This window comes from Dermacentor variabilis, chromosome 10, assembly GCF_050947875.1.
Source record: "Dermacentor variabilis isolate Ectoservices chromosome 10, ASM5094787v1, whole genome shotgun sequence".
Taxonomy (NCBI): Eukaryota; Metazoa; Arthropoda; class Arachnida; order Ixodida; family Ixodidae; genus Dermacentor; species Dermacentor variabilis.
The window spans coordinates 28,864,784-28,891,265 of NC_134577.1; the positions used below are offsets into that span (position 1 = coordinate 28,864,784).

The 26,482-nt window shown below is 45.1% G+C and overlaps 2 protein-coding genes and 1 long non-coding RNA gene across 3 annotated transcripts; 2 read left to right on the forward strand and 1 right to left on the reverse strand.

Annotated features, from left to right (window-relative positions):
• The first annotated feature begins 1,716 nt into the window (after positions 1-1,716).
• Positions 1,717-11,067, forward strand: LOC142560240 (secreted frizzled-related protein 5-like). Its single transcript, XM_075672195.1, has 2 exons — positions 1,717-2,776; positions 4,820-11,067. Exons 1-2 carry the CDS (start codon positions 2,221-2,223, stop codon positions 5,113-5,115), a joined length of 852 nt encoding a protein of 283 aa, XP_075528310.1. The 5' UTR covers positions 1,717-2,220; the 3' UTR covers positions 5,116-11,067.
• On the reverse strand, positions 10,961-15,852 carry LOC142560241 (uncharacterized). The gene is made up of 2 exons (XR_012823325.1): positions 15,768-15,852; positions 10,961-11,612 (listed from the first exon to the last, which is right to left on the reverse strand). It is a non-coding gene; the product is annotated as an uncharacterized LOC142560241 (long non-coding RNA).
• Positions 15,782-26,452, forward strand: LOC142560237 (NHL repeat-containing protein 2). Its single transcript, XM_075672192.1, has 4 exons — positions 15,782-16,118; positions 17,457-18,372; positions 19,075-19,297; positions 20,086-26,452. The coding sequence occupies exons 1-4, from the start codon at positions 15,944-15,946 to the stop codon at positions 20,836-20,838; spliced, it is 2,067 nt and encodes a 688-aa protein (XP_075528307.1). The 5' UTR covers positions 15,782-15,943; the 3' UTR covers positions 20,839-26,452.
• Positions 26,453-26,482: the final 30 nt, after the last annotated feature.

Sequence of the window (26,482 nt, forward strand, 5' to 3'; positions counted from 1 at the left end):
TCTGCTTACAAAATATCCACGCGCATTTGGGCGCATTTGGAAGTGATGCAGGTGTACACTACCGAGGGTGAGATTTGCGTTGCGCCATACAAAAACTAGGTCCGTAAAAATCGGTTGCCAATTCCTTTAATTACATTGGCATTCATTTTAAATGTAGAAAAAGTTCGCAGTTCCGCCCGAAAGGCGAAGCACACCGACTGCGATACCAAATTAGTAGATAGCTGTACGAAGTAAGGATAATAGTTTTGTCGGCCGTATAAACGTGTAAACATTCGCTTACTAAGTTAACAATGATGGAATGTGTAAGCGTGGCTCAACGAGGACGTAGAAAGAAACACAGAGACAGCGCTGTCTTTGTGTGTCTGCTTCTTTCTACGTCCTTGTTCAGTCCAGCTTACACATTCTATCGTGGATTCAAACTATCCCGTCAACGTGTTTCAACTAAATTAACCAGCACGGTGTCACGCGCGCACAGGTAGGTATGAACACATCTCGCTCGATGACAGCGAAAACTGTCTGAAAACGCTGGAGTTAGAAATCGTGACAGCAGCCGCGAGCCAATTGACCTCCGTGCATCTGTCGCCTCAACGCGGACTAAAACGTGGAAAGCACAGCGCATACGAAGCTATCGGCACTACGCGTACTCTGCAAACTTCGTAGATCGCTTTCAAAACACGTGCGCCGGCAACGCTTCCCTGCGGCGTCCGTGATTCGCGTGGCCAACGCCGTAGTAGACGCCGCGGTTGTCTCCAGGCCCGCCGCTCCGTAAGAGCATCGAGGCACCCTAGCAGCCGCCGGAGAACGCCCCTCCTCCCTTGCCTGACCTCCCTGCCTCGCGCACCACAGGAGAGGGCACGCATCTGTGCAGCGTTCCTCGCTCGCGCACGCGAGATTGAACCGCGTTCGCCGGCTCACCCTCACGCTTTCTCTCATACGGGACCTCACGGCGACGGCAGTAATGCGCCTGGAGTGTCCATATAACTGCTATCGCAATAAAAGCTACCCGGCCGGGCAGTCGTGCTTCAGGAAACGGTAGTGCCTGCGTAAAGCGAAGGCGGGGACTGTGGACTACAAAGAAGAGGGGTGCAACTGAGCGTGTCCCTTACAGCCACTCTGTCTAGGGGTCTAAATATAAGGAGCTTGACTACAGCTAACGTTTCGGTGCGCTGACTACTGTATCGGTCGCTGTCTGGGCACCGGTTTATGGCTAAAGAACGAAACAAAAATAACAATCTTGTTTTCGTGGGAGTGCAAGCCTCAAATGTCAACAATAACGTCCGTGCCTCAATAGCGCGCCGTTCTATGGGACGCGAGGGATGAGCTGCGCGAACCGTGCTGGGGGAGGGGCATTGGGATGTCGAGGACGTTACGCACGTGCAGCGCGCCTCCACCTCAGTAGCCAATTAATACTCTTTCAGTATTATTTTTTTAACTCTTCTAACAAGGGGGCGGAGGGTCTGTCTGCATTCCCCGAGTGTCTGATTGCGCCCTCCTCGCGGATATTCTTTTCTTGCCGCGCTTGTTCGATCTGTGCGTGCCTGCACGCGCCGGCCACCCTCCTATCTATCGCCCCCCTCGGCGACGAGGTTGGTTGCGCCGCGCTCGAGCAACGAACGTGCGACGCACGCCTGCGGAGGGGCGGGGAGGTGGGTGGGGGTGGCGATAAAAGCGTCTCGTCTCTCAGCGGACACGCTCGCGTTCGTGTTGCTTGCTTCTTTCTGCTTGTGGCGGCGCACTCGCTCGCCTTTTCGAAAGGCGTGTGGAGTCATCGCACGGTAAAGAGAGGCGGTGGCGTGTAGGCCCGAAGCGAGGAGGCACTCCGCCGTCTCGACGCGAGTGCGTTGACAGACATCTCGGCTGCGGTAGCAGACGACGGACGGGGAGAAGAGCGGAGCAGACGACGCGCAAACCGCCAACGAACGGCGAGGACGCGAGGGTGCGGTTGTTTGGGGCTGGTGGGTGGCAGGCGGGGGAAATCGGTGGCGGGTGCGACGACGGCGGGAGGTGGTGCGGTGGGGTGCGCAGGATTCTTCCCAGGGTTGCCGTGCGTGCGCGACAGATTCGGCATCAACGTCCGCGCGGCAACGGCTTTCGCTCGCCCCTGTGTTTCTCCAGCGACGGGACCGGAGAACCGCTGGCGGCGCGCCGGTGCCGCGGCGGGGAGCTGCATCAGCAGCAGCTGGGCGCGGCGGCAGCATCATCCGTGGAGGGGGCAGCAGGATGGGGTTTGTCCCGCTCCTGTTGCCGGCGCTGCTCGCCGTAGCGGCAGCGGCGTCGGCGGCCGGCTTGGACGGGTTCGACTGGGCCGGGCGGCTAGCGCAGCCCACCTGCCTCGAGATACCGGCCAACCTGACGCTGTGTCGCGGCATCGGCTACACGCGCATGCGACTGCCCAACCTGCTCGAACACGACAGCATGGCGGAGGTTCAACAGCAGGCGCGCTCCTGGGTGCAGCTGGTGAACCGGCGCTGCCACCCGGACACTCAGCTCTTTCTGTGCTCGCTCTTCTCGCCCGTCTGTCTGGAGCGGCCCATCTTTCCCTGCCGAAGCCTGTGCGAGGCCGTGCGCAGGGGATGCGAGTCCACCATGGCACACTACGGCTACCCGTGGCCGGACATGGTCCGCTGCGACAAGTTTCCCCTGGACAATGACATGTGCATCGGTGTGCAGAGCGCCGCTGCAGCCAGCGAGGCCTCGGCATCGGTCGCCTGCAGGGCTTGCCAACAGGCCAACACGACGGAGTCGCTCGTGGACAACTACTGCCGCGCCGACTTCGGTGGGTTTACCCCCTCTCGAACGTCTCTAATAAATGCGCACGCGCTCACGATTTCGGTGCGCTTATTTGTCGGTTTGCTATCGCCGCCTGCAAATCGTCCACATGTGTTTCGATGGAGCGCGTTCATGCCCTAGGATGACGTCACGCAATGACAAAGCTGGCAAGGATGTTTCGTAACGTGGGGTCTGCTCAGCAGTTTAGCTTTGCAGTGTTTTGATGCCGTCGAGAAATGATGCTTCTAAGGTAGACGAGAGCTCACATTTGAGCACCAAGTTGCTGAGCTGTTTGTATAAGGGGGACTCGACACAGTTTTCGTTGCCATTTATCAACATAATGTGACACAGCTGGCAGTTATGGCTCATGCAGCTGAAGGATTGAAAAGAATGAGAGCCTCTTTGTCAGTTTTCTACAGAATGATTGATTGAAGGTGTGCATCTGTCAGCAGCCTTTTCTAATGTATAGTGACAGATGTGTGTATTGTTTCCATTCTCTGAGTGTTTCACATGATCTTCTTTAACTGTGTTCCAACAGCTTTGCTAGTGCACATAATTTAGGTATGCTTTCAGGCATATACTTTTTTCAAACAACTTGTTAGGTTGTACAGAACAGCTGGTTAACTTTTGCTAGAAATAAAGTAAGTGTGGTACTGTTGTTGTGCTTTTGCCCTTGCTTTCAGTGCAGAAACTTTTAAACGGGCACAATCTGCACTCTTGCTGCAAGTTGTCTCAAAACCATTGCCACGCTGCATCTGATGGGTGGCATTAAAGGGTTTTACAATGTATTTACTCAATTATTGAAACAAATGATTGTCAAGCTAGTTGGTTAATCATATGACCATAGTGCTCAACAAATCGATTAGAAAAGAAATACCAATGTGCATGTTTGACATTTGTGTTAATTTCAGAAGCATGGATAATGTTGACATAACAGTTCTTGCATTGTCAGGTTCAAATTCAAGGTTTCTTTGGTAGTCAACTACAAATTGTCACAAATTTAGTGACATCATTTTGCCCACTAGCAATACATACCGGCTTGCAAGAAAATATGCATGTGCAATTAACTTGCAATCCATCTGGTTGTAAGTGCATCTATATTTGTCCCCTTGCTCAGTATTTGGGACTGACATGGCACACTAATTTGTGTGCAAATTGGTTACATTTTCTTGCAACCTTTATGAAAGCTTCTTGTTATACTGTAAGGGTTTGAGGTGACAGATGAGGCTGACATGAGTCTTGCATGCTCTTCATTGAAAAGGAATTTAGATAGCTTGTAAGTGGCACATAGGACAAATGACAAGACATGCTTAGCAAAGAGGCTGTTTTGTGTCCACAATCACTCGTAAACATAGCCCAATCAGTCCAGAGCACCTTTGCATGCAGTTTGACATGTGAAACTCCACAGTGAACGTTGAAGTTTCAGGCTGTGAATTGCACTGATAGGGCTTTATATTCTGAATCTGCACAACGGATTGAAGAATGTTACAGTGGACAGCTCCAGATGAACTCTCAACGTCAGGTGTTCTTTAATACGTGCTTAACAAGGAAGCGTTTTTGCATTCAGCTGTGATAGGAATATGGCTGCTGCAGTGTGGAGTTGAACCTGTGAACCAATGCCATAATATGTGTATGAGTGTGCACCCAGGTTTCAGGGAAAGTTTTTCTCTTCACTGATGCCATTTGCTGTCACATTTTGCTGCAGCTATACTGTTCTCTCACCAGGCCTAAATGAAGCGCCGACTGGAAAGGAAAATTAGCTGCTCAGTGGCAAAAACAAACTGTACTGTTTTTGCACACATTGACTTGTGTAAAAACAAAAGTATATGTTCTATTTTGTCTTTTTCATCTTGTGTTTTGCTTTGGCTCACCAGCACATAACTGACAGTCTGGTTGAATTCATATTGCATGATTAAGGTAAATGTAGCCCAAGGAAAACACTAAAAAAGGAGGTATGGACACATATAACACCTCGTGCCGTGCCTCTGCAACTGCTCATTTGCAGCATTCTGCAAAATTGTCCCGACTTTCTTCCATTTTGTGACAACAGTGGTGCGTGCCCGGGTGAAGCGCCTTCAGGGATCTCAGCTGCAGTGCAAGCGCTCAAAGCTGCTCAAGCTGCGCCAGGGCCTGCCACGACGTCAGCTTCGGCGCCCTGTTCTCAAGGCGCCAGACTTCGAACGCTGTTGCGGCCCGCTCAAGGGACAGCTGCTGCTCATGGGGCTGCGTGCCGAAAACGGCAGTCTGGCCCCTTTGCTCATCATGCCCTGGCGCCGCACCACTGCCTTCCGCAAGGCCCTGCGGCTCATGCGCGGAGTTGACTGCGCCAACCCGCTGCAGCACTAGTCGGTCTTGGAAAGAAGGAAGGTTGGCAGCACCATGTTTCCCTTCAAACGTGCAGCTGAGACCCAGAACGTCCCGTCTTCCAGCCCTATGATGGCCTGGACAGTGGGGCAGCGTATTTCTCTCTTGCTGGAGGGTAGCCAGCACGGCAGACGGAGCAGATGTATTGTTCCTGGCATGTCTTTGTTGAGGGTACATGAAACTAAATGCTTGCTTAATTTGCCTGCAACAGCAGAATTAAGGTCATGTCTGAGAGCAAGGTAGACAGGTGCTCTGACTGTTCTGTATTGCACTCCATTTCGCACTTTACCGAAGTTTTGCGACAACAGAAGGTGCATAGCATTCTACTTTTCTACCACTTCCTCTTCCTCGTACCTCCTTAGTGCTCTTTTCTTTTCCTGTCTTTCTTTTGCCATGAACATTAAATATGCACGTCACCATGCAAGAAAGGCAACAATTAAAAGCATCGGTACCCCTGATAAGCATATCGGAAGCAAAGTTGCCATATCGAACATGTCAGTGTTGTGAAGCAATGTACGCATTTGGTGTTGTGCGTCTTCAAACGAGACATCATTTTATAGTCTGTTCACTACTACTGTCGATCATCTAATAGAAAATGGAGGTGCATTTGGTACATCTCTGCAATCTGCATTTCATGCAAGACTGCAGATTTCATGCTGCACGGCTGATGCTGAACACAAGCGATAAGCTTCTGTGCCATCTACGCTTCATATGCAAAGTATGGCTGGCAATGACATTAGCATCAATGCCCTCTCGGAAGAATTAACGCCTATGTGTATTGCTCCATCATTGCAGTGATCAATCAATTTTCAAAATATTGCTTTCCATTTTCTCTGACTGGCAATACAGGGGAGTAGATGTGAACTTGGCAGACACCTTTTCAGTGAGCTTTGTTTTTAATGTTACACATCTAGTGTTTGTGCTGACAGGATGAGTGGCTGACATCGTCATGTGAACAAACGGCTACTCCCGCAGTAACCTGCAGCACTGATGTTCCACTCAAAGGTAAAAGTAACCCTCAGGTGGCCAGTTAACCATATTACTCTTGCACTCTCAAAGGTGTCGCACCCTGTCGGGTACTTTTCTTTTATGACACTACCTGTCATTATTGTGAACATTTCCTTTTTCTTGTGCTGCTTACCTCGCAGGGGTCGCACACACTCCTGGTGAAAAAGATGTGCATCCCAGCTGGAAACTATAAACATGTCTGAAATATGTTTCTGTTCACATGGTTGAAACCCACTGTCATTTTAGCAAACTTGCTGTTGAACTTAGCAGAATTTTCTGTAATGGCAAAAATATGCTTTCAGCAAATTTCCACAAAGTATTTAGTCTATTCTAGCGGGTATTAAATGATGCTTCAGTGAAATGATCGGGGGGGGGGGGAGGCAAAAGAAAGGCAATGCTATTGTCAGTGCCTGTCTTCTTTGTAAACATCTTTGGCAAATTGTATCTCGAAATACGGAATATTTTTTCAAGGGCACCCAACAAACATTTTTCTATAAGGTAAACAAACACTGCCATAAAAATTTACACATCTTAGAAGTGCCTTTGCAGTATTCACTTCATTGCTGTCAATATAATTGAAAGTTTTGCTGAGAAAGGTCTGATAATTGCATTGGAACCTAATTTGCTTACCATAGTTTGGGAGGATTTTTTTTCTAACTGGTTTATCATACCACATTGGCATATAGCAAAGGCAAAATGGCAGCACTTGAGGTTTTCGCATGTTAGTGTGCAACAGCAACGTATGCAAGGTGACTAATACTTTTATTTCTGGGCGCATGTAATTGCAGCTGTAACACTATGGTACACTTCAACTACCTTTCTTTTTAGGCACACTGTCACGGACAAATGAAACACTAGCAGGAAAGTATAAAGTAGGACAGCTCTCACAAGTAATAACTCTGGAGAGAGTGCGGTTTCGCGCCGCTGTATACCCGGTTGCCGAGGGTGGTGTGGGCTCCAAGCTAGCTGTACAAGCTGAAATTGTGCCGACATCAAAGTGGCAAAAGCGGAGACGAGAGAACGCATTCCAGTTAGCCCTAACTTGTTCGTGTTATATTTATCCATGACAGTATGTGTCCGAGTACATGCATTTATTGGGAAAAAAAATACTGTTTGCAAAGTGAGCGATACAAGACAGATAGATACATGTGGGCTCATTCTTCCATGCTGTTGAAAGTGAAGGCACATCTTTTATATGTAGAGTTATTCTTTATATCATAATTTCTGCCTCTCTTGTTATATCCATAGCAGTTTAAGTTTTGTACTCCGTTGTGAATCAGTCCTGCCTCTCACTTTCCGAATGATTACCTATGATGTGCGGGTCGATAGCAGTTAGATAATACGCTGTGATGGCCCCAACAAATTTTTCTGTAGAGAGGTAATCAAAATTCTTGTCCTTTGGTGCCGCTGCATGTCCGTATGGAGCCTGTATGCCATGGCATTCTGATGAAACTGAAATACAAAATGGCCGATTCATTTAAGTTGATTGCTTTTTTTCCCTGTGCTACTTCCTACTTTTCTTTGCACATTTGGGAGAGCTTTGGCCAACTTTCATGTCAGAAAATAACTCTATCAATGTGTTTTATCATGCATTACAATATAGCCATTTCTGAGCTGAAAGTCTGTCATTTATTTCTATTGCAGGCAAACCCTAATTGCAAGCTAGTTGATCACTCACTTCGACATTGAATGTGTGTGAGTGCTACGTGCAAGCACATTTGCTGGCTTAAGTAATTTCAACACTTTGCTTACTGTGCCTTTCATGCAAGATTTAATTTCATCCATGAATGGGTATCCAAGCTGTTTACGTTCCGACACAAAAAATAATGGTTGTAGTGCATATTTCCTGTGCATTAGCATATTTCGTAGGCAATTTCAGAAAGTTATAACTGGGGCAAATTGGTCAAGGCATGCATTGATTGTCATTTTTATCTTTGTTTGATTTTGAACCAGGCAGTTGTCTTTTCAAAACAATGCAAAATTGATGTTTCGTATAGCTTCAACAAATAACAAATGCTACTGAACTCAAGCCCCAGTCAATTTCAAGTAAAACTTTGTGGACGCAGCTTGCTGAGGATTAAAAATAAAAAAGAAATTTGCATTGAGGTGGAATAAATTAAGAAATCATTTGGGTAATTTGAGGAAACCCTTCCTTGGGCACCTACATTGCTTTATGTATATATATATTTTTGTTGCGCTGCAATTCCCAATTACTTTTCTTGGCTGGCTAACTTGATGTTGAGGATATACCAGACTCTGCTTGGCCCCGAGGAAAACTAAGTAAAAAGCAATAACCCCAACTGCCTAAAGTCTATAACATGCCATTAAGAACAGAGGCTGCAAATTTGACATCACACTGCTTTGTTAGGTACAGCATGCCGACATGGCACCATCGACTTGAGCAGCTCTCCGAAATAGTAGGAGCTAGAAAAACAAATGTAAGAGCTTAGTAGTTTAGCTGTAGAAAAAGCAGCCATGAAACCCATGTGCCTTTTTCTGACAACTGCCCATTGCAAACTGCAGTGATACTTGTGCACGATAACCATGAACATGCCACCAGTTGTTCAGACAGGATGCCAGGCTTGCACACAATTGCTACTCGCCAACTTGCGAGCGGCATAAAGAGTTTTTTCAACTGGTGAGCAGCACAAGAGGCTTCGTGTTGTCAATTTAGCTGTTTCTTTTTAAGTCTTTTGTGGGAACATACATGGAACTTTTGATGTTAGATTTACTTATCTTGACCTGCTACAGTGGCTGACATTTTACAGCAGTGCACTAGATTGCATGTTCGAATTTGTGAAATTTAAGAACTCTGCTGTAGTCCTCATGCGAGCAGAGTTATGACTAGCAGGTCGTGCTGAAACTTTTCAAATGTGCAAGCTTTCGTTAACGAGGTGACATGACCACAACTAACTGTGTCTTGTTTAAATTGATGTAGCCATTGGGGGAGTGATATTGTCTCAACATTTCTAACCTTTGAATACTACTTAACTAGCAAATAACTGGTGTGTTTGTAGCCTGTTGTATGTAAAGACTGAGCCATTTTGAGCCCTCTTCGTCCAACATTCATTTATCTTTTGCATTTAAGAATTTTCTTCCTACTGCTTACGGTTGCTTGTGTTTATAGCTTCAAGAATGACATCTTGTCTCGGAGTCCTGCATTTTATGTGAAGCTTCAGGATCTCCGTAATTCTTCGTATGTGAGATCCCCATTGAAGTGCGCATTTGATGTCCGAGATCTCCCTGTGTCAGTGCCATATTACACAACGTAGTGTTCTTTAAGATGCAAGGCTATGTATAAACAAGTGAAGCTTTAGTAGATGTTTTTCATTAGAAGTATTTTTTTCTTCCATTCTTTCATTGGGATGAAAGATAGTTACAGGTGTTGTACCAACTTTTTTGCTAGACACAGTCTATCATTGCCAAACTTTAATTGATCGAAAGGCATGTTGTTTTGTCAGGTAGCCTTAGTATGCAATCACTTGATCTCTAGCTATATATGGTAAGTTCTGTGTGTGGGGGATTTGCTACAAGTCAACCAAATTTTTAGTAGGCAGGTTAAGCAGAACTCAAGTTGATATTCAGTTCAGGTAGAGCGCTTTCCACTGGCTCTGGTTCATCATGACCAGCTTTGCCCTTTGCATCATGTTCAGGGCAGATAACATTGATAGCTCTTTGTGAATTAGAGATTTGTCATTTAAGCAGTGGCAACCCACGATTTTTAAAAGGATGCTGAAATAATTCATAATTTTAAGCTCGAACGGTAGACAGAACATCTTGAGTACCAAATGTGTCAATTCTCCCTACATGCAGGAACTTGGTAAACCAGAAAGGATATGGGAATTAGACTTGAAAATCCACACATGCTCTCATTGACATCACAGATGGGGACATCATTTGCTCGAAGCCAGTAATTTACTAGTAAAGGCGATTTCAGGGCATTCAGAAGTATGCAATGACCTAGCTTCGGAGCTTCTAGAAACTTTTGCTAAGTAAGAACAGACCCAAAGATGCAAAAAATTCCATTACATCTCTGATGACCTATCGATGTCATTTTGTTCCATGGTTTGTGTGTGAATTGCAGTTTTCATTGCTGATATTTGACATTTTTCTACCAAGTATATGCAAATTTGAGTTTTGAGAGTACGCTTTACCAGTTGAAATTGATTTATTTGGTCTCTAGCATCCCTAACAGCCAAATGTGCCATGATAGTGCCAAGTTTTTTTTTGACTAGGTAAAGAAGTGTTTATACTGCAACTCTATTTTGCCATGTTTACTGCACAATGCCCTTCCTATGTGGCTTGCATAAACCTACCCGAGTTTGTGCCAAGTATTTCATTCACTAGTTGCTGTTTTGAGAGTGCCGTTTTCACATCCATTTGTTTTCTCGCTTTCGGTATGTGAACTCTGTCCCCTTGCAGGTCACAATTTGTCTGGTTTGTCTTGAAGGACAAGTTTGAGTAAGGGTCGAGCGAGGCTTCAGCTTGCATTCAGCTGTCGAGCGCTCGCTCCGAACCCTAGAGTCAACCCTGTGTGCCAAAGGATGTTGTGCGTGTTTTTGCTTTGTGAGGTAGCTGTTGTAGCTGCCGTTACTGTGTGCCGCGATGAAGGAACAAAACAAGATAACCTATCACATTTGAAGTGACTATCAATTTTATTCAATGGCCCATACAAAGGCCTTAGATGCATCGGCCAGCAAGCTTGTACATCAAAGTCATTTACTGGCATACCCACAACTTAGTGTTCATGTTGTGTGTGCTTCTTTTTGTCATATTTGTTCTTCCACTCCAGTGTGCTTAATTGTTGTTTTGTACGAACTTGTGAACAGCGTTAATTTCCTATATCTAGCATGGACACTTGATAGGGATGCCACCTGTAGTCCCTTGGCTGTGATAAGCTTTTAGTGAATAAAGTGTCGTAATTTATTCCTCTCGGTGCCAATATTTGCCCACAACATACAAGTACTGTGGGCCCACTGTTGGTTATGGTGCTGCAACATCTGTTGTTTGAGATCTCAATTTCTTGCCTTATGCACAGTTTTACTGCAATTTGAAGCGGCTGCTGGTATTTGGAACAATCTATTCAATTACACTGGCCTCTTTCCACTATTCTCCCTACTGCCTGAGGACTGAACTACAAAATTTCTTGCTTTTAAAAGGAAAGAAGCCAGGGAGAATGATCAAAATGTTGGCTGAAATCAAAGCAGTGTTAGGAACAAACTTATGTACATTCAATGTTGGATCTCATTCTGAGACTGATGAATAGTGAATGAAAAAAAGAATGATAATCAGGCCTACACCTGAAGGGTAGAACTCGTATACGTTGCAGTAGCGTATGCTGAACTCTCTGAAGAGTTTCCTTGTCCAGATGCTGGGTGAGACCAGAAGCCGTAACTATTATTTGCACTCCATGCCGTGTGAAGATCCAGTGGCGACAATAAATTTCATTTTTGCAGGTCAGCACTGCATTCCTGGACCAAAAGGAAGATTGCATACATTTGAGTTGAGTTTACTTGAGTTCACTTTATTTACCACACACATGGAGCTTCAATAGCAATGTTAGAATGCTATCCTAATCTGAAAACACTAAACACCATTTTTCGTTTTTTTTTTATTGGGAAAAATGTTTTGATGTCTATTCTTGAAAAATCGCACAAGTTAGTCAAAGATCTTGCTTATACATTGCTTTTGTTCATTGATGTCAGCTGGTGATTACAAAAAAAGAAAGAAACTTTATACAGGCACTATTTAAGTTTGTGCATGTACAGACGCTTTCATACGAGATGCAAAAGGGTGCTCGTGACCGAAAAGGCTTCAAGACTGAACGGCAACACCCAGACTAACAAAAAATTATTGACATTTATTCACCCTATTTTTTGTGCATTGGCGCCGCTCCGTAGTCCTGGAACCACTTTGTCCACTGGCACCGTGTTGCATCTATTATACGAGCGATTTCGTTTTCACCAGTTTCCAGGAAGTTTCAACTTTTGAGCATCCAGAATAGGAATTAGCTATCTTTATTGCCCATTAATTTACACATTTTTCAAGATTTGTCTGTAAACAACCACATCATAGATGTTTAAAGCTTTGTGCACGACCTATGTTTACAACTTAAAAATTACTGCCTTTGGCATTTGTAACATGTGCTGTCACATAGTGGAAATAATGCGAAGCATGCTACTTTAGAATGTGGTCATCGAGATATTCGATGCCAATTAGTGGCGTCAATAATCTTGAAGGCCATAGCTAGTAAGAAATGACGTGGACTGGTTAATCTGTCTTTGTGCACTGCAGTTGTATATATATATTTTTTACTTACATTCTTGTCCGTTTTCCAGGCTGCGCAACATTATGATATGGTAGAAAGAAAGAACAAAAAATCTCAGTTCTGCCCGAAAGGCGAAGCACCGATTGCAAAACAAATTAGTAGATAACTGCACGAAGTAAGGATAGTAGCTTTATCGGCCATATAAACTTGTAAACATTCGCTGACTAACTAAATTAACAATAACGCGTAAGCATGACTCAACAAGGGCATAGAAAGAAACCAACACACAGAGACTTTGTGTGTCTGCTTCTTTGTATATCCTTGTTCAGTCGCACTTGCACATTCTATCGTGGCTTCAAACCAACTACCCCGTCAACGCGTTTTAACTAAATTAACCAGCACGGTGTCACGCATGCACAGGTAAACACGAGCACATCTCGCTCGATGAGCGCGGAAACTCGCTGTGGAAATTCTGGAGTGAGCAATTGCGGCAGCAGTAAGCAAATTGGCCTTCATGCGTGTCTCGCTTCAGCGCGAACGAAATGTCGAAAGCACTGCACATACGAAGCTACCGGCACTACACGCACTCTGCAAACATCGCACATCCCTTTAAAGCCGAGGCCCGCGCGAGCGCGTACTCCAGCCACGTCGCAGATCGCTTTCAAGGCACACGAGCGCCGGCAACGCGTCCCGACGACGTCCGCGAGTCACGTGGCCAACGTCGTAGTAGACGCCGCAGTTGTCTCTACTCTGTAAGGAGCGGCGGGCGAGGACATCGAGGCTCCGTAGCAGCCGCCGGAAAACGGCCCTTCTCCCTCGCCTGACCCCCCCTGCCTCGCGTGCCACGGGAGTGGGCACGCCTCCAGGCCGCGTTTCTCGCTCGCGCACGCGAGTGTGAACCGCGCTTGCCGGCTCACCCTCGCAAGCTTTCACTTATCCGGAACCTCACGGCGACGGCAGCAATGCGCCTGGAGAGTCCATATAATTGAATAAAAGAAAGGTGGAAAGTACCGCTGTGTAGCAGCAGAGCAGCGCGCTCGGCAGACTTTTGTTTGCATGTAAAGTTTGAATGACGGTGTAAGAGGAACAGATGCTACGGAAGCACGCGGCGCGCCTCACTAATGTTGGGCCGCCGCTAGGAGGCGCATGCGACTACGGGGCTGGTGTCCGGGGGTGGTGATGGCGGGGATCGAGATATTAGAGTTTTAGAATAGGGGCCCCAAAGAAATAGCGTCGAAGCCACTGCGCATGCGCGAGGCGCAAACTGCGTTTGGGTTTTGCGTTGGGAACGCTATTTCACCGATTTAGCGGGAGCTCAAATAGCGTTCCCAAAAGCTTTGCGTCAACGAACATGGCGGCACCCATCGAAGCGACGGCTCCACGGTGGACGGCTCTAACCTAGCACCAAACTGGGTTCGATTCGCGGTAACGCGTGAAGTTCGCAAGCTAGGAAAAATGACTGCAGTTATCGCTTTCTCTCAACTAGCGTGTGTTATTAAGATTGATTCATTAGACGCCGCTGATTCCGAATTCGAGTGTTGATTTTATGGCTCGTAGGCCTAACGCGGCTAAGCTTGGCTGGTGAAGGCACGTAAAGTTGGTTTTGTTGCTCAAAACTAAGCACAACTAATTGTTTGCTGCTTGAAGAATAACCTCTAAATTGTAATTAAACGCGAATACACGAATGTCAAAATTACTATTCATATCATAAAATGGTATATTTTATTTAATTATTTTTAATCGTTTGTCTTAGACGCCGTAGTGGCGCTGCCAGCGCAAGACGCTATCCGCAAACGCAAAGCCCTATTCTATTCTAAAACTCTTCACTCCTGCGTGCCCCAACGCTAACACCAGCAAAGCTCTTTGGGGCCCCAAAATATTGGGGCCCCTTTATTGGGGCCCCTATTCTAAAACTCTCTATTGTCTGACCACACTGCCAGCAGCGCGCTTTGCAGCCTGCTGTTAGTGTGCCTACTGCTGTATTTAACGATAAACCTTAAGCCACTGTCTTTACGGTTCAAAATCTTAAAATGTGATTTATAATTGTTGGTACGCTTAGCTACCTTTCCTGAACAAGAGCGTATTTCTCTCAGTGCGGCAGTCACAGGTCGTCTTTTGCTGAATCCTCTGGTAACCTAATTTACTATTGTTACTTCTGCATGAACAAACACGCTATTTGTCACAATACGCAGCGTTCTCGCTTTCATTTCTTACGAAGTAGGGTTCCGAGGAGTGCTGCACACGATTAGTTTCTGTATAAATAGAAGCGCCTTCACCTAGTAAAATAAGTTAACGTTCATATATTTCACTGTTTGTACTCAAAGAAAAATGATGCATAGCCCGTTTCACACAGATCCTATGCAGAAGTCAAAATTCTAGAAGCCACGAATTGAGAGAGAGCCAATTCCTCACAAACCATGCTGCCGTGGAATACGTGGTATGAACGTACGTACTAAGCGTTGAAAAAATAAATTCAGAGTTTATGGTTGCCAACATCGCAGCGGGTGACTCCGGTATAATGCCCGCCTAGGCTTCTTCAACTTGCACCTTAGCTTAGCCATATCTCTCAAATTCGCTCTTCCGGGCGCGTCGCGATAACAAATTAATCGCGGACTGCTTCATTACGGACAGTGCAAAAAAAGGCGAGACATAAAAGATCAACAGGACAGCGCCTGTCCTGTCCGTCTTTCTTATTTTTATCGCGCTCTATCCCCGTAATGAAGCCTTACCAACAAGCCTTTAAAATTTATTGTGCTGTCCTTGCGACGTGCACCGGGTCGAGGTGCTTCTCACATCCGTAGTACCATCCGTAGAGCATCCTAAAAACCATGCGTTCGACTCTTTTCACGGAATATGGAAACTGTGTCTTCGTACATGCAAAACCTGCTGTTGCAGTCGGTGCGAATTACTCCTTGCCTACAATCCGCCTTCACCAGGCAACGTCGCAGCTCGAGATACCGACCCCTCTCTTGCGATTCAGACTGTTCGTCTGAATTTTTAAGCGCTTACCGACAACGACGACGAAAGATTGCTCAATCTTGAAGCGAACATTGCTAAACTAAGAGCTTATCGACTGCCCGCAGCGCTTGTCGGCTACCGCTTTACAAGAATCGACACATGCCATCTGCCAGAGCACGCGGCGTGACCGAGTTGTCGGAGTCATCGTCTGTCACGGCGCCAGGGGGATTTAAAATATTATAGTGGAGGACAAGAACAGTGAAAAAATTTCTTTCAACGCATTTTGCATAGTTACAGTTGCTTACACGTTCAAATTTCCCGCTAGCCCAGCCTTGTAACGTGTGCTGCTGTGCAGCGGTGCAGACGTGAACCACAAAAAATAATGAGTCTCGTTTCTCACCAACGGTCCCGCGTCGTCGGAACTCGTAGGAAACTCTATGGTCGGAGCGCCTTTTCTTCTTACACCGTGCTTTGAATGCTTGGAGTAGTTTGTCCGTGCTCTACCCAAACGCCGTGTTCACTTGTTGCTGGTGGTCGTACCGTTCTGTTACACGCGGGGCGTGTCCCGTTCAAACCATGGAAACGTGCGACGATCATCCAACATCATTGGTCAAGCTTCGAAACAGCCAGGAAGAGTTTGAAAATCAGTTCTACGCGGCAGAAGAATGCAAGCGAAATGAAATCGCCGCAAGATATATAGCCGAAGTGTCAAATTCCGACGATCCTTTCATCGTCGCCGACTTGGGGACGGGCAAGTTACGCTGCTCTTGCTTCTGGTTAAACGAATCTCTTATTTGTAACCTGTCTCTCGTACGACAAGCTCGGGGGTGGTTGATAACGCGGCAAAACCAAATGCTCGTGATCAATTAGACTGTGCAACACATTCCTATAGCCGGGGCACGCTTATCGCAGAGTTGTTGCTGAGAATCCTGCTCGTGTTAAAAAAGAAGAAAAAAAAAGAAAAGCTATTTATATGAACCGGAAACTACAGGTGTTTCACTAGAGGGCCATCTGGTGGGCTCGCAGAACCCATCCCTCCCAGGACCGATAATAAAGTTTATGACTGACTATGTTGATGTTGGCTAGCTGGATCGTGCTTTGTGTCGATGTCAAACGCGTAACACATACAGCATGCACCATATATAGCAAATATATAGCACTGAAGGTAATGACAGCGAAACGCAGCAGTACCTTCAGTAAAACAGCAGATTATCATTTCGAACTGTAAAGTGTGTGTCTATGTTCGGTATGTGCCAGGTCTTCTCGTGCTGCATTTCAAAATGAACTGTAGTGATGTTCCATACCTGGTAGAAGAATTCCCATTCCTGTGCACGAAAATTCTCTATTTGCGCCAATTTTCCTTGCAGTGCTAAAAAAAAAATCCCCATAAATTTCCCTGCACATAAACACGACTAGTTAAACACACACACACCAACGTGTTTTTGCAGTGATATTCAATACCTTGCAGTTTGTTCAACGTCTCGATTGGACAGCAATATATTGAGGAACTGAACTGCTACAGTGGCAGTTTATAATCTCGGTTCTCAGCATATCTTCTGCATAGACAGAACTCTAGCATCAACTACTACTGGTGACTTGCAGCTTTTTAACGATTCTAAGAAGGTTACCTTATGAAATATTAATGCAACAAACTGCAGCTCACATGTTGTACTCAACAGCACACTCGCGACAAGGACCATTAGAACTTGAAGCTGACCAACTCCTAGTTTTGCCCGTGCACTGAAAAGTATGTGCCGTGGGTTATCGAAGTGATGGCTTGCTCACAGGCATAATTCTAATATTTAGTTCACCAATCTTAAAATTCCCTGTAATATCGCAAAGATTCCCTTTCGTCTTAAATTGTGGCCGAAATTCCCCGAAAAAGGGAATTTCTGCACTGAACTCCTGCACGGAGCACCACTGATGATGCTGTAGCTTTGTGTGTATTCGTTGATGCCAGATTTAGATTGATGTATTGACTGCGGCATTACAAGCAGCGATAAATAATATAGCAACTGAATGTAACGCACAATGCATGCATGCCATGCGAAATATCAGGAAAATACAGCCAATTCCGGTATTTTTCCAGATTTGGAGTGGATAAACACATCACGACCTTTGGTGGCCTCCGACCTGCGTGGCCGAGTCGTCGTGCTGGACTTCTTTACGTTCTGCTGCATAAACTGCCAGCACGTACTACCCATAGTGAAACATCTCGAGCAAGAATTCCCCGTCCACTCTGGACTCCTGGTGGTTGGGGTGCACTCAGCAAAGTTTGACCATGAGAAGGAGCTAGGCAATGTCAGCAAAGCCCTAATGCGCCTCGGCATCATTCATCCAGTAGTGAATGATGCCCAAAGCTCTCTTTGGAAACGTTTCAAGATCAACTGCTGGCCCACATTAGTTGTCCTTGGACCATCAGGACAGGCTCTGCTGTTTCTTGTGGGTGAAGGGGCGATTCAGCTTTTGATACCCTTCTGTCGGGTGGCAATGGCCTATTTCCTTCCTTCGTCCCTGACCTCATTGCCATTGGCCCCGGGTGTTCTTCCCACAGGGATGTTATGCTTTCCAGCCAAAATGTGTGCCACTGAGACAAGACTCATCATTGCAGATACTGGTCATCATCGCATCGTCATCACAGATCATAGTGGCAAGGTACTTCAGGTGGTGGGAGGCTCCGAGTCTGGTTATAAAGATGGTCCTCTAGATTGCACGCTGTTCAATGAACCAAATGGTGTCCAGTGGCGAGATCCTCACTTCATACTTGTCGCTGACACTGGGAACCATGCCATCCGTGAGGTCAACCTTGAAAACAGCACAGTGAGCACCTTAGCTGGGACAGGGCAACAAGGTGAAGACACTGTGGGAGGCCACCTAGGACAACAGCAGCCGCTCAATTCACCATGGGACATCTGTTTAGTGGACAAGATAATGTTCATTGCCATGGCTGGCTTGCATCAGATCTGGGCCTTCTTCCTTCAAGATGAAGTGCTATTTGGAAAACGGCGAGTTGACTTTTTGCTTCTTTTATAGTGCAGAAATCAGATGACCATATTTAGTGACATTTCAAACGAGTGCACTTCGCCTCGCTGAGTGTCACTTTGGCGGCATGTTGCTAACGGAAAAACTAAGTGCCATTTGGGATCGATGACAGCGACAATCTGTGAAGCCATAGGGGTAGATGTGACTTTCAGCATTTTGAGTTTTAGAAACGGTTGCTGTTTTATTACAAAAAGATGCTTCTGTACAAAAACCGCCGCCATCAAAAATAGAAATGCTGTAATCCCATCAACACATCTATTTGTTTTGAGCCAATACAAGCAAGGGACATATCCGAAATCCACAAGGTCAGAATTGTGGAATCCACCAAGCATTAACATTGCAAGCTTTGTTTCTTTTTTTTTTTTCATTCATGAAACAAAGACGCTCATAATTAGTGCCGACTCTGCTGTGAGCATTTATTTATTTATTCTTGACACATTGCTATTGAGACTACACACTTCAATGCAGCGAAGTGAGTTCTTCAAACACATTCACTGGCAAGCGCATTCCACAGCAAGTGTCACTAAGCCTTTCCATCTGACAGCCTGCGAGTAATGTTATTGCCGAAGCATACTCGCTCGAAGCGTTACTAAATTTGCTCATCTGACTAGGGTATAACACTACATATGGTGTGCCCACTCAACTCCTTTACTTTTGCTTTTCAGGACTTGCAGTGCAGGCACATGTATGTGTATTGCTGGAAGCGGTGCTGAAGGGAACAGAAATAACAGCTACCCTCTCAGAGCAACATTTGCCCAGCCATCAGGGCTTTGTTTTCAGCCACCATACTCTCTGTACATTGCAGACAGTGAGAGTTCATCCATAAGAGTACTGTCGCTGAAGGACGGGACAGTTAAAAATGTTGTTGGTGGAGGCCTTGATCCTACGGTAAGCTACCGTGTACTTGTCTTTTAGGCTTACTTATATTTAAAAAATGGCACAAATTATTGAACAACGCATGAAAAAGGGACATGATGCAGTTGCTGACTAGCGACAGTGAGTTTACTTCCATTGGCATGAATGCATAAAAATCAGTGAAAATGATTCAACCTCTAGTCGATGTCGATCAAAGCTAATGTGTTCCAAGTTTGGGTGAGAATAGGGCGGGGTCACTGCGTGCGACACTCTGGTTCAGCATCCCTTGCATGAGGAGAGTAGGAGCAGGACAGTGTAAATTTTTTTTCATGCACTAGCTCTGGGATCGGGTCACATTTTCAGACTGCACAACCTCCACGATCGATTCACGCAAGAGGCTAGAAACCCAGATACCCAATAATGAAATCTGCAAGTAATTCGCCAAGGAAGACATTGTCTTCGAAACAGAGCAGTGCACATGCCCCAACACTAATTGAGCTCAAGGTTGAGGTTGAGCTCAAGGAAGTCAGAACTTGAGTACACAGTGCTGTAGATTACCTGCAGAGTCTAACTATGCTAGACCTTTTTTGTGCAGTAAAACAAATGGCTTGCTACAATGCTAGTGTCTGTAAACCTATCAATGCTTCCACTATCAGACATACAAGAGCAGTGCTGATGCTTCAATCTGAGAAGCAACCTCACCTCAGAAAATAAAAGCGAGAGGTGTCCCTTTCTAGTGTCTTGTTCATATATTTGCACTATTTTTCAATGATGTCATCCAACCAACTCACCCCATCTTCTATTCTTGTGAATTTCCACAGGACCTGTTCTGCTTTGGGGATGCAGATGGTGTAGCCTTAGATGCAAAGCTTCAGCACCCCCTCGGTGTTGCCTGGAACACTGCTAAAGGAAAGCTTTATGTGGCCGATAGCTACAACCACAAGATACGAGAAGTGGACGTGGAAAAGCGATTGTGCAAAACATTTATTGGAGGCGCAAGTGGTAAAACTCTATCCGAGTTGCATTCACAATCAGCAAAGCTCAATGAACCTGGAGGTTTGTGCACATTCGGAGGCAAAATGTACATTGCAGATACAAATAATCATTGCGTAAAGGTTGTTGACCTAGACTCTGGTTCCATTGAAGTGCTTGCCATTGCTGCTCCTCACGTCACTGACTGTGATGGATTGAGAGAAGAAAGTGTGAGTGAAGGAAAGCGCGTGTTCAATGTAACGCTATCACCTGGAGGCCACCTGTTTCTTAGGTTTGAGCCTCCAGTTGGCCTAGCTGCTGGAGCTCCAAACCGATGGAAGGTTCATTCCAGTCAACATGTGTGGACGCAGACTCTTCTGCCTACAGGAACATTGCAACCTGCAATGCAAGCCACTGCTGAATTGACACTGCGTGAACAGTGTATTGAGCGGAACCTGAATGTTCAAGTAACTTTTGAAGTTTACATTTGCAAGGGTGATGTTTGTGAACCTCATTCATGGAATTTTTGTGTTGCAGTGTCCATAGATGACAAAGGTCCACAAAAACAAGAAATTTGCTTTTCAAAAGACTTGTACGTGTAAAACCACTAGGGGCAAAAGCAGGATACCACGGAAGCTATGCAAAAACTACATGTCTTTGTATGGTATGCCTATAGCCTGCATTGGAGAGGTGCAATACATTAGTTGTGCAAACATATTTTTATTTTATGTACATGGCCACTTTTAAAATGCTTTTTCACAGCACCTGTGCTGTCATTCAGAAACTATGAAGGTCATAGTCAAAAGCAGCAATTAAAAAGAAAATTATTACACTACATTAATGAAGCAGAACTTTGTCTCTATCATACATTCATTCATTTTCCTACATAGCCTCCATTTGTCTGCATAATTTTGTTTCCTACCAAATGGGAACCCTCAATGTACCCCTCCGATAGAACTCCATTCCAGCTTTGTGGAGAGTCTTGCACTGCTTCACGGATTGCCTATATATCACGGAGTCCCATATCCTTGGCCTCTCATTTGAAGCAAGTGCAGAAGTGTTTCCCATCCATTTCTGTGATTCTCTCTATTAAGGGACAAATGTGAGGGCAGGCATTACATACTGCAGGGCAATTTTTCCTGTAGGTCATATATCGTGTTGTGAGTGACTGAGTTTCTGCACTATTTCAGCGTACCAAGAAGCATTTATTTACCTGTAACCTAGGCTTTCAATCATCTCCCAAATTTCATTTTGCCCTATTTCAAACATTCTTGCTATTTTGGCTATTGTTACTTGCCCGTTTTCTCTGATGAGCGCATTAGCGGTTTCCTGACTGCCTTCACTCATGGCTGTCCGAGGGTGACCATTCCAACTTTAATCGTGATTACTGGTCTGGCCATATTTAATTTGCCAGACCCACCTTCGCTCACTGCTCAAGCTCTCTAACATGTCACCATATGCAAGCTGAAGCCTCTTATAAATTTCTATGGCTGTAATTTGCTCTTTCACCAGATAATGTATTACTCACATTGACAGAACAAGACATTGTGTGCCGCCATTTTGTTTAGTATACTGGTGACTGGATTATGCTATCTGTTGATGCCAAATGTCCACATGATTACAACAAAGATGGTGCCACATATTACCAAACACTCATTCGTGTTGACTTTCAGACTTTTGAACAAAAAGTTGATCATTACATATTGTACGGCATCTCACAGAGTGCTGGGATCAAAAACATGAAGGGAACACATTTAAGTGTTTGTATGTGTCCCCGTTTATGTTTCATCGCTCCAGTGGCCTAGTTTCTTGGTGACGAAATACCAACTAGCTCAATTATCCATCCTGCCTGTAGTGTCCACACTGTTGCTCCTGGCACTGCTAATTTCGAGGGTACCTGACCTCTTTCATAATGGGTTCCAATAAGCCATGAACATGTTAGCTTTGGCTCTTTTAATGAAGGAGTGTGCTTGTCATACTGTAAGTGTGTGCTGTAAGCAATAGGCTTTGTTGAAGTCACAGATATCTTTGTGCAAAGACATCTGTGAGCTGTTTATTGTCTCAAGCAACCTTACAGTCGGCAGATGATGACCACATGTGACGTCACTCTACTAACCTGTTAAAACTAACATGCCGAAGATGACAAGGCCGCCTTTGATGAAGATAGGTCCTCCTATTAAAACTTTGACCAGCCTTTCTCAGGTACTTTATCCATGTTTCGAACTTTTATACCACAGTATGATATTCCCTCTGACAGCCCACTTCTTGATTTTGAATAGGAGTTAATGCTTTTTGAACTTCGATGCAGAGAAACAGAGGAAGGAAAGGCAGGGTATTAATTTGACTTTGCGCAGTTGGTTATCCCACTTGCAGTGCAACATTATTCATGGGAACTCGTGTCCCGATGACTGTAAAATAAAAGAAAGTAAGCGAAAGAAAATCACCAACATGCATGCTGAATACTTGGTTGCTAGGTGTGCTTGTCCTTTGTTGTTGCTAATCACATTACATTTGGTCGTCGCCACTAGTTAGCTGCACCATGCAGGCCATTCACGGTTGCACTTCTGCTTATCCAGTAAAACGCCCGTCCACTTGTGCTTGCGTTTAGCCAAATACCTAGACATACCTATCGTGGCAGTAATCCTCCAGCGTGAAGTGACGGCAACGTAGATGCTGGCGCTGATCGGATACTGACAGCCTGATGTGCTGCAGCCACTCCATTTGCATGTTGCCTGGCAGAGGAACATGATGTCTCAGCTTGACATGTCGCTAACTGTTACGTTTACAGCCTACAATGTAACAAGGGTGATCCATGGTGCTCGCAAAAAAGAAAGCTCGAGACCAACATTCACCGCCCAGCTCGCGTCAACATGGAGAATCTTGTAACACAAGCAGATGACGCTTGCTGCGTGCCAGAAGTGCGTGTATGTAGTGATAAACTGTCATGTATTCTCCTTCTGTTCATTTTTTATAGCAACAAATTAACCAACATTCCAACTATTATGATCAACATTTGTCCGCCATAAAGCTAAATTATCGAGGATCCAACCTGGGTAGCCAATCGGATAGTCAGTTGGGCTAACTTCATTAATTGTGAGGGGGCAGCTGAAAACTCAGGGGAACAGCGCCGCTGCGATCGGTAGCAATGCACAGTTTTAAAACCTTATAATAAATTACAGTAGAACCTCGTTGATATGTTCCCATTACATATATTTTGCCGGTGCTAAGGTTCGCAATCGAGAACAGAAAGAATCACCCAATAGAGTTACGCTCATTTTTTACCGGTTCATACGTTGGAAAACGATTTTTCGGCACCAACGTTTAGTATGTCGTAAAACTGCGATCATATGATACGTTTTCCGGCCACTAGAGCCCACGTAAACAAAAAAATGGGTGAGGCATGTGCGATCGATAACAGTATTTAGCTTAACCGCAATACTTGGCTGCTCGTCTCATGTGAAAATGCTGGCAAGCACTCAGTTTCTCATTTGGGTACCAGCAAATCTTCTCCGGGGTTGTCGCACACTGCATTCACAGCTATCGCAGCTATAGCTATGGCGATAAGCATCTTCACATATCTGTATTACAGTGTGAGGTGCGTATTGCCATTGGTAGCGTACTGAACGATTTTAGTAGGCGATAATACAAATGCACTGCAGTTCCCTGCTGCCAGCGGGGCCATGTGGGCATCATGTTTCGCTTCAGTGGCACCCGGCGTCGCCACCCTGCTCGATTTCGTTACAGTTTCCCGTCGCCCTCTTAAAACACCATGCAATAGGAAAACAAGAAAATGCATATCGGGCCATTGGAGCACCACCAGCTCCACGTGAAACGTCGTGCGGATGCACGATGCTTCGCGTTACGTAAATGTCAACAGTAGTTGAGTCTCGAATTTTTTTGTTATTCGGATGGTATGTTTTTCCGGTTAGTAGGTATGTTTTTCTCGCATTTTTTTCTAAAAACGTATGAACAAGGTTCTACTGTTTACTCTTTACGTGGAGCAACTTAAATGCATCACTTAATGATCAGAAGGATCTACCCTAATGACTCAGTTCAGATAAAATGAACCAAAAAGAAAATTAAGCAGAGTCGAATTAGTGGAAGTCTACTGTATTCATTTGAAGTGGATGTGCCTTGCAAACACACAGGTTACACTTCATAAAATGAAACATGTGCTGTAAAGTAATTAGCTGATTACTCGTTTTGATTTCTCATGCAAGTAATGTTCACCACTTTAAGTAATACAGCTCAAGGACTAGCATCATGCTATCTGCTGCAGGCGATATCTAAAAATCCTGGCAAAACCCGTCTCACCATGAACGTTAATGTTAATGCGATTAGCATTGAAGCAATGTAGCAGCACCTGTATTTGTCAAATTCTCCATTTCTGTGTAGCCAACTTCAATTTTACGTTACTGGCATCATATTCACTTCTCCGTACCTCCATGGTCCTTGCTGAATGCATGCTCTCATCCAATTCTGCTCACTTCTTTCTCTACACTCGGCTCATTTGATGCCGACCATTTCACTTCTCTGTAGCCTGCTTCTTCACTTTTCTCTTGCAAACTTCTCCAATTCGTGCCTCATGTTCTGCCTGTCTATACAGCCACCTACCCAGTGGCGCAAACCCATCCTAGAGGATTGGCCAAGGATGTTCGAATAACTAGTGTAACTTACCCAGTTGCACATGGCCCATGTTGCCTATTTGGGCACATACCCAATTTCCTAAGTGGGCTTGAAAGAGATTACATACAGAGACATACGAAAAAATGTGTGGTTCTGCCAAAGAATGCTAATCTCACTAAAAAACACCCTGTATATTGTATTTGCTGCAAAAGCTGTGGTAATGACTATGTGTGAGAATGACAACTTCAGTTACTGACCTGTCCAATTGCTCTGCATCTTCTGTTCCGTCGTTGCTTGTTCCCATCATTTGCTCTGAACACCTAGTTGGTGTGGTGTGCAACTACTGTTCGTAAACAAGCCCTGCTTTCGCACTGCTCGAAAGCTTACGATTTATCACTTTGTTAAAGAAAGCACTTGTTTAATGATGCACTGCCAATTGTAAAGTAGTGACTTGTTTATTTTTTTTTAAATGAACACATAGCAAGAGCACCTTTACCTATGGTGGTGGTGATGTAGCAACAGGTGGGTTTAGCCTGGTGATCAAGGCCGGCAACTGCTCTGTGCAAGCATCTCTTATCACTGTGGTGTTTCACCACATGTCCATCAGACCAGTCTCTCTTAAGAATCCGATAAGCAGACGTGAAGTCTCTTTGCAGTCTATAACTGGTACTTCGGGGAACACAAGGTATTGTAGGCACGTATGTGGAAAGTCCTTTTGTTGCAGATTCTTCAGGACAGTGTCCCTTTCGTCTCGGAATTTAGGGTACGACTACAGAAAGTGTTCAATGTCCCCTGTCTGATTGCATGTCATACAGTTCGGAGAATTGATGCACCCCGTCTTAAATAACCATGCAGGTGTACTAGCAGATCCTGTCCTTATATGATATAGAAGTGAGGCTTCCTCTCTACGAAATCTCTTGGTTATGCATGGCAGATGTGGTGAAACGCGCAGTGCCCAAAGTGATTTCGAAAGTCAGATTTCTTAACTTGATTGCTCTTTGGGCCCTTGACTTTGGGAAGATGATGGAGCGCTGTGCATACACGAGCATTAGCTTTTTCTTTGCCAGCAATGCCAATGTGGGAGGGAATCCAGTGAAACTTTACCATGAAGCCATTAATGTCTAATTCTTTTATGGGGGCTAGTGATTTGTGTGGAAATGTAGACCAAAGGCCACGGTATAATTGTTGCAATGCGCCTTTGAGTCCATAAGGAGGACCGCATTTTGTGTAGGTAACGTCTTTAGTTTGCATAGAGCACCAGCTATCTCCATGCCTTCAACGACTGTTGACGAAGCTGTGCAGTCCAGCTGGCCAGACCATGCATATCTCAGAGAGGGAATATAGAATGCAGCTGCGCAGCAATCTTTGTCTAATTTGACAGAACCATCTGTGTACACTTGGAGGTGATTTGAATAAGTTTGTAATGTTCTCTGCAGGAATTGCCTCCGTGACAGTGTCGGACCACCTATTTCATGAAGAAAACTGGCACACAAAAGATGTTATGAAATAAAAATTGTAGGGGTGTCCAAGTACTGAACATTCTGATTTGAACAATAATATTCAGGAAAAATGATGTCCGCATATTGTATCAAATACAATAGAGTCCGTCTGGTTAAAAAT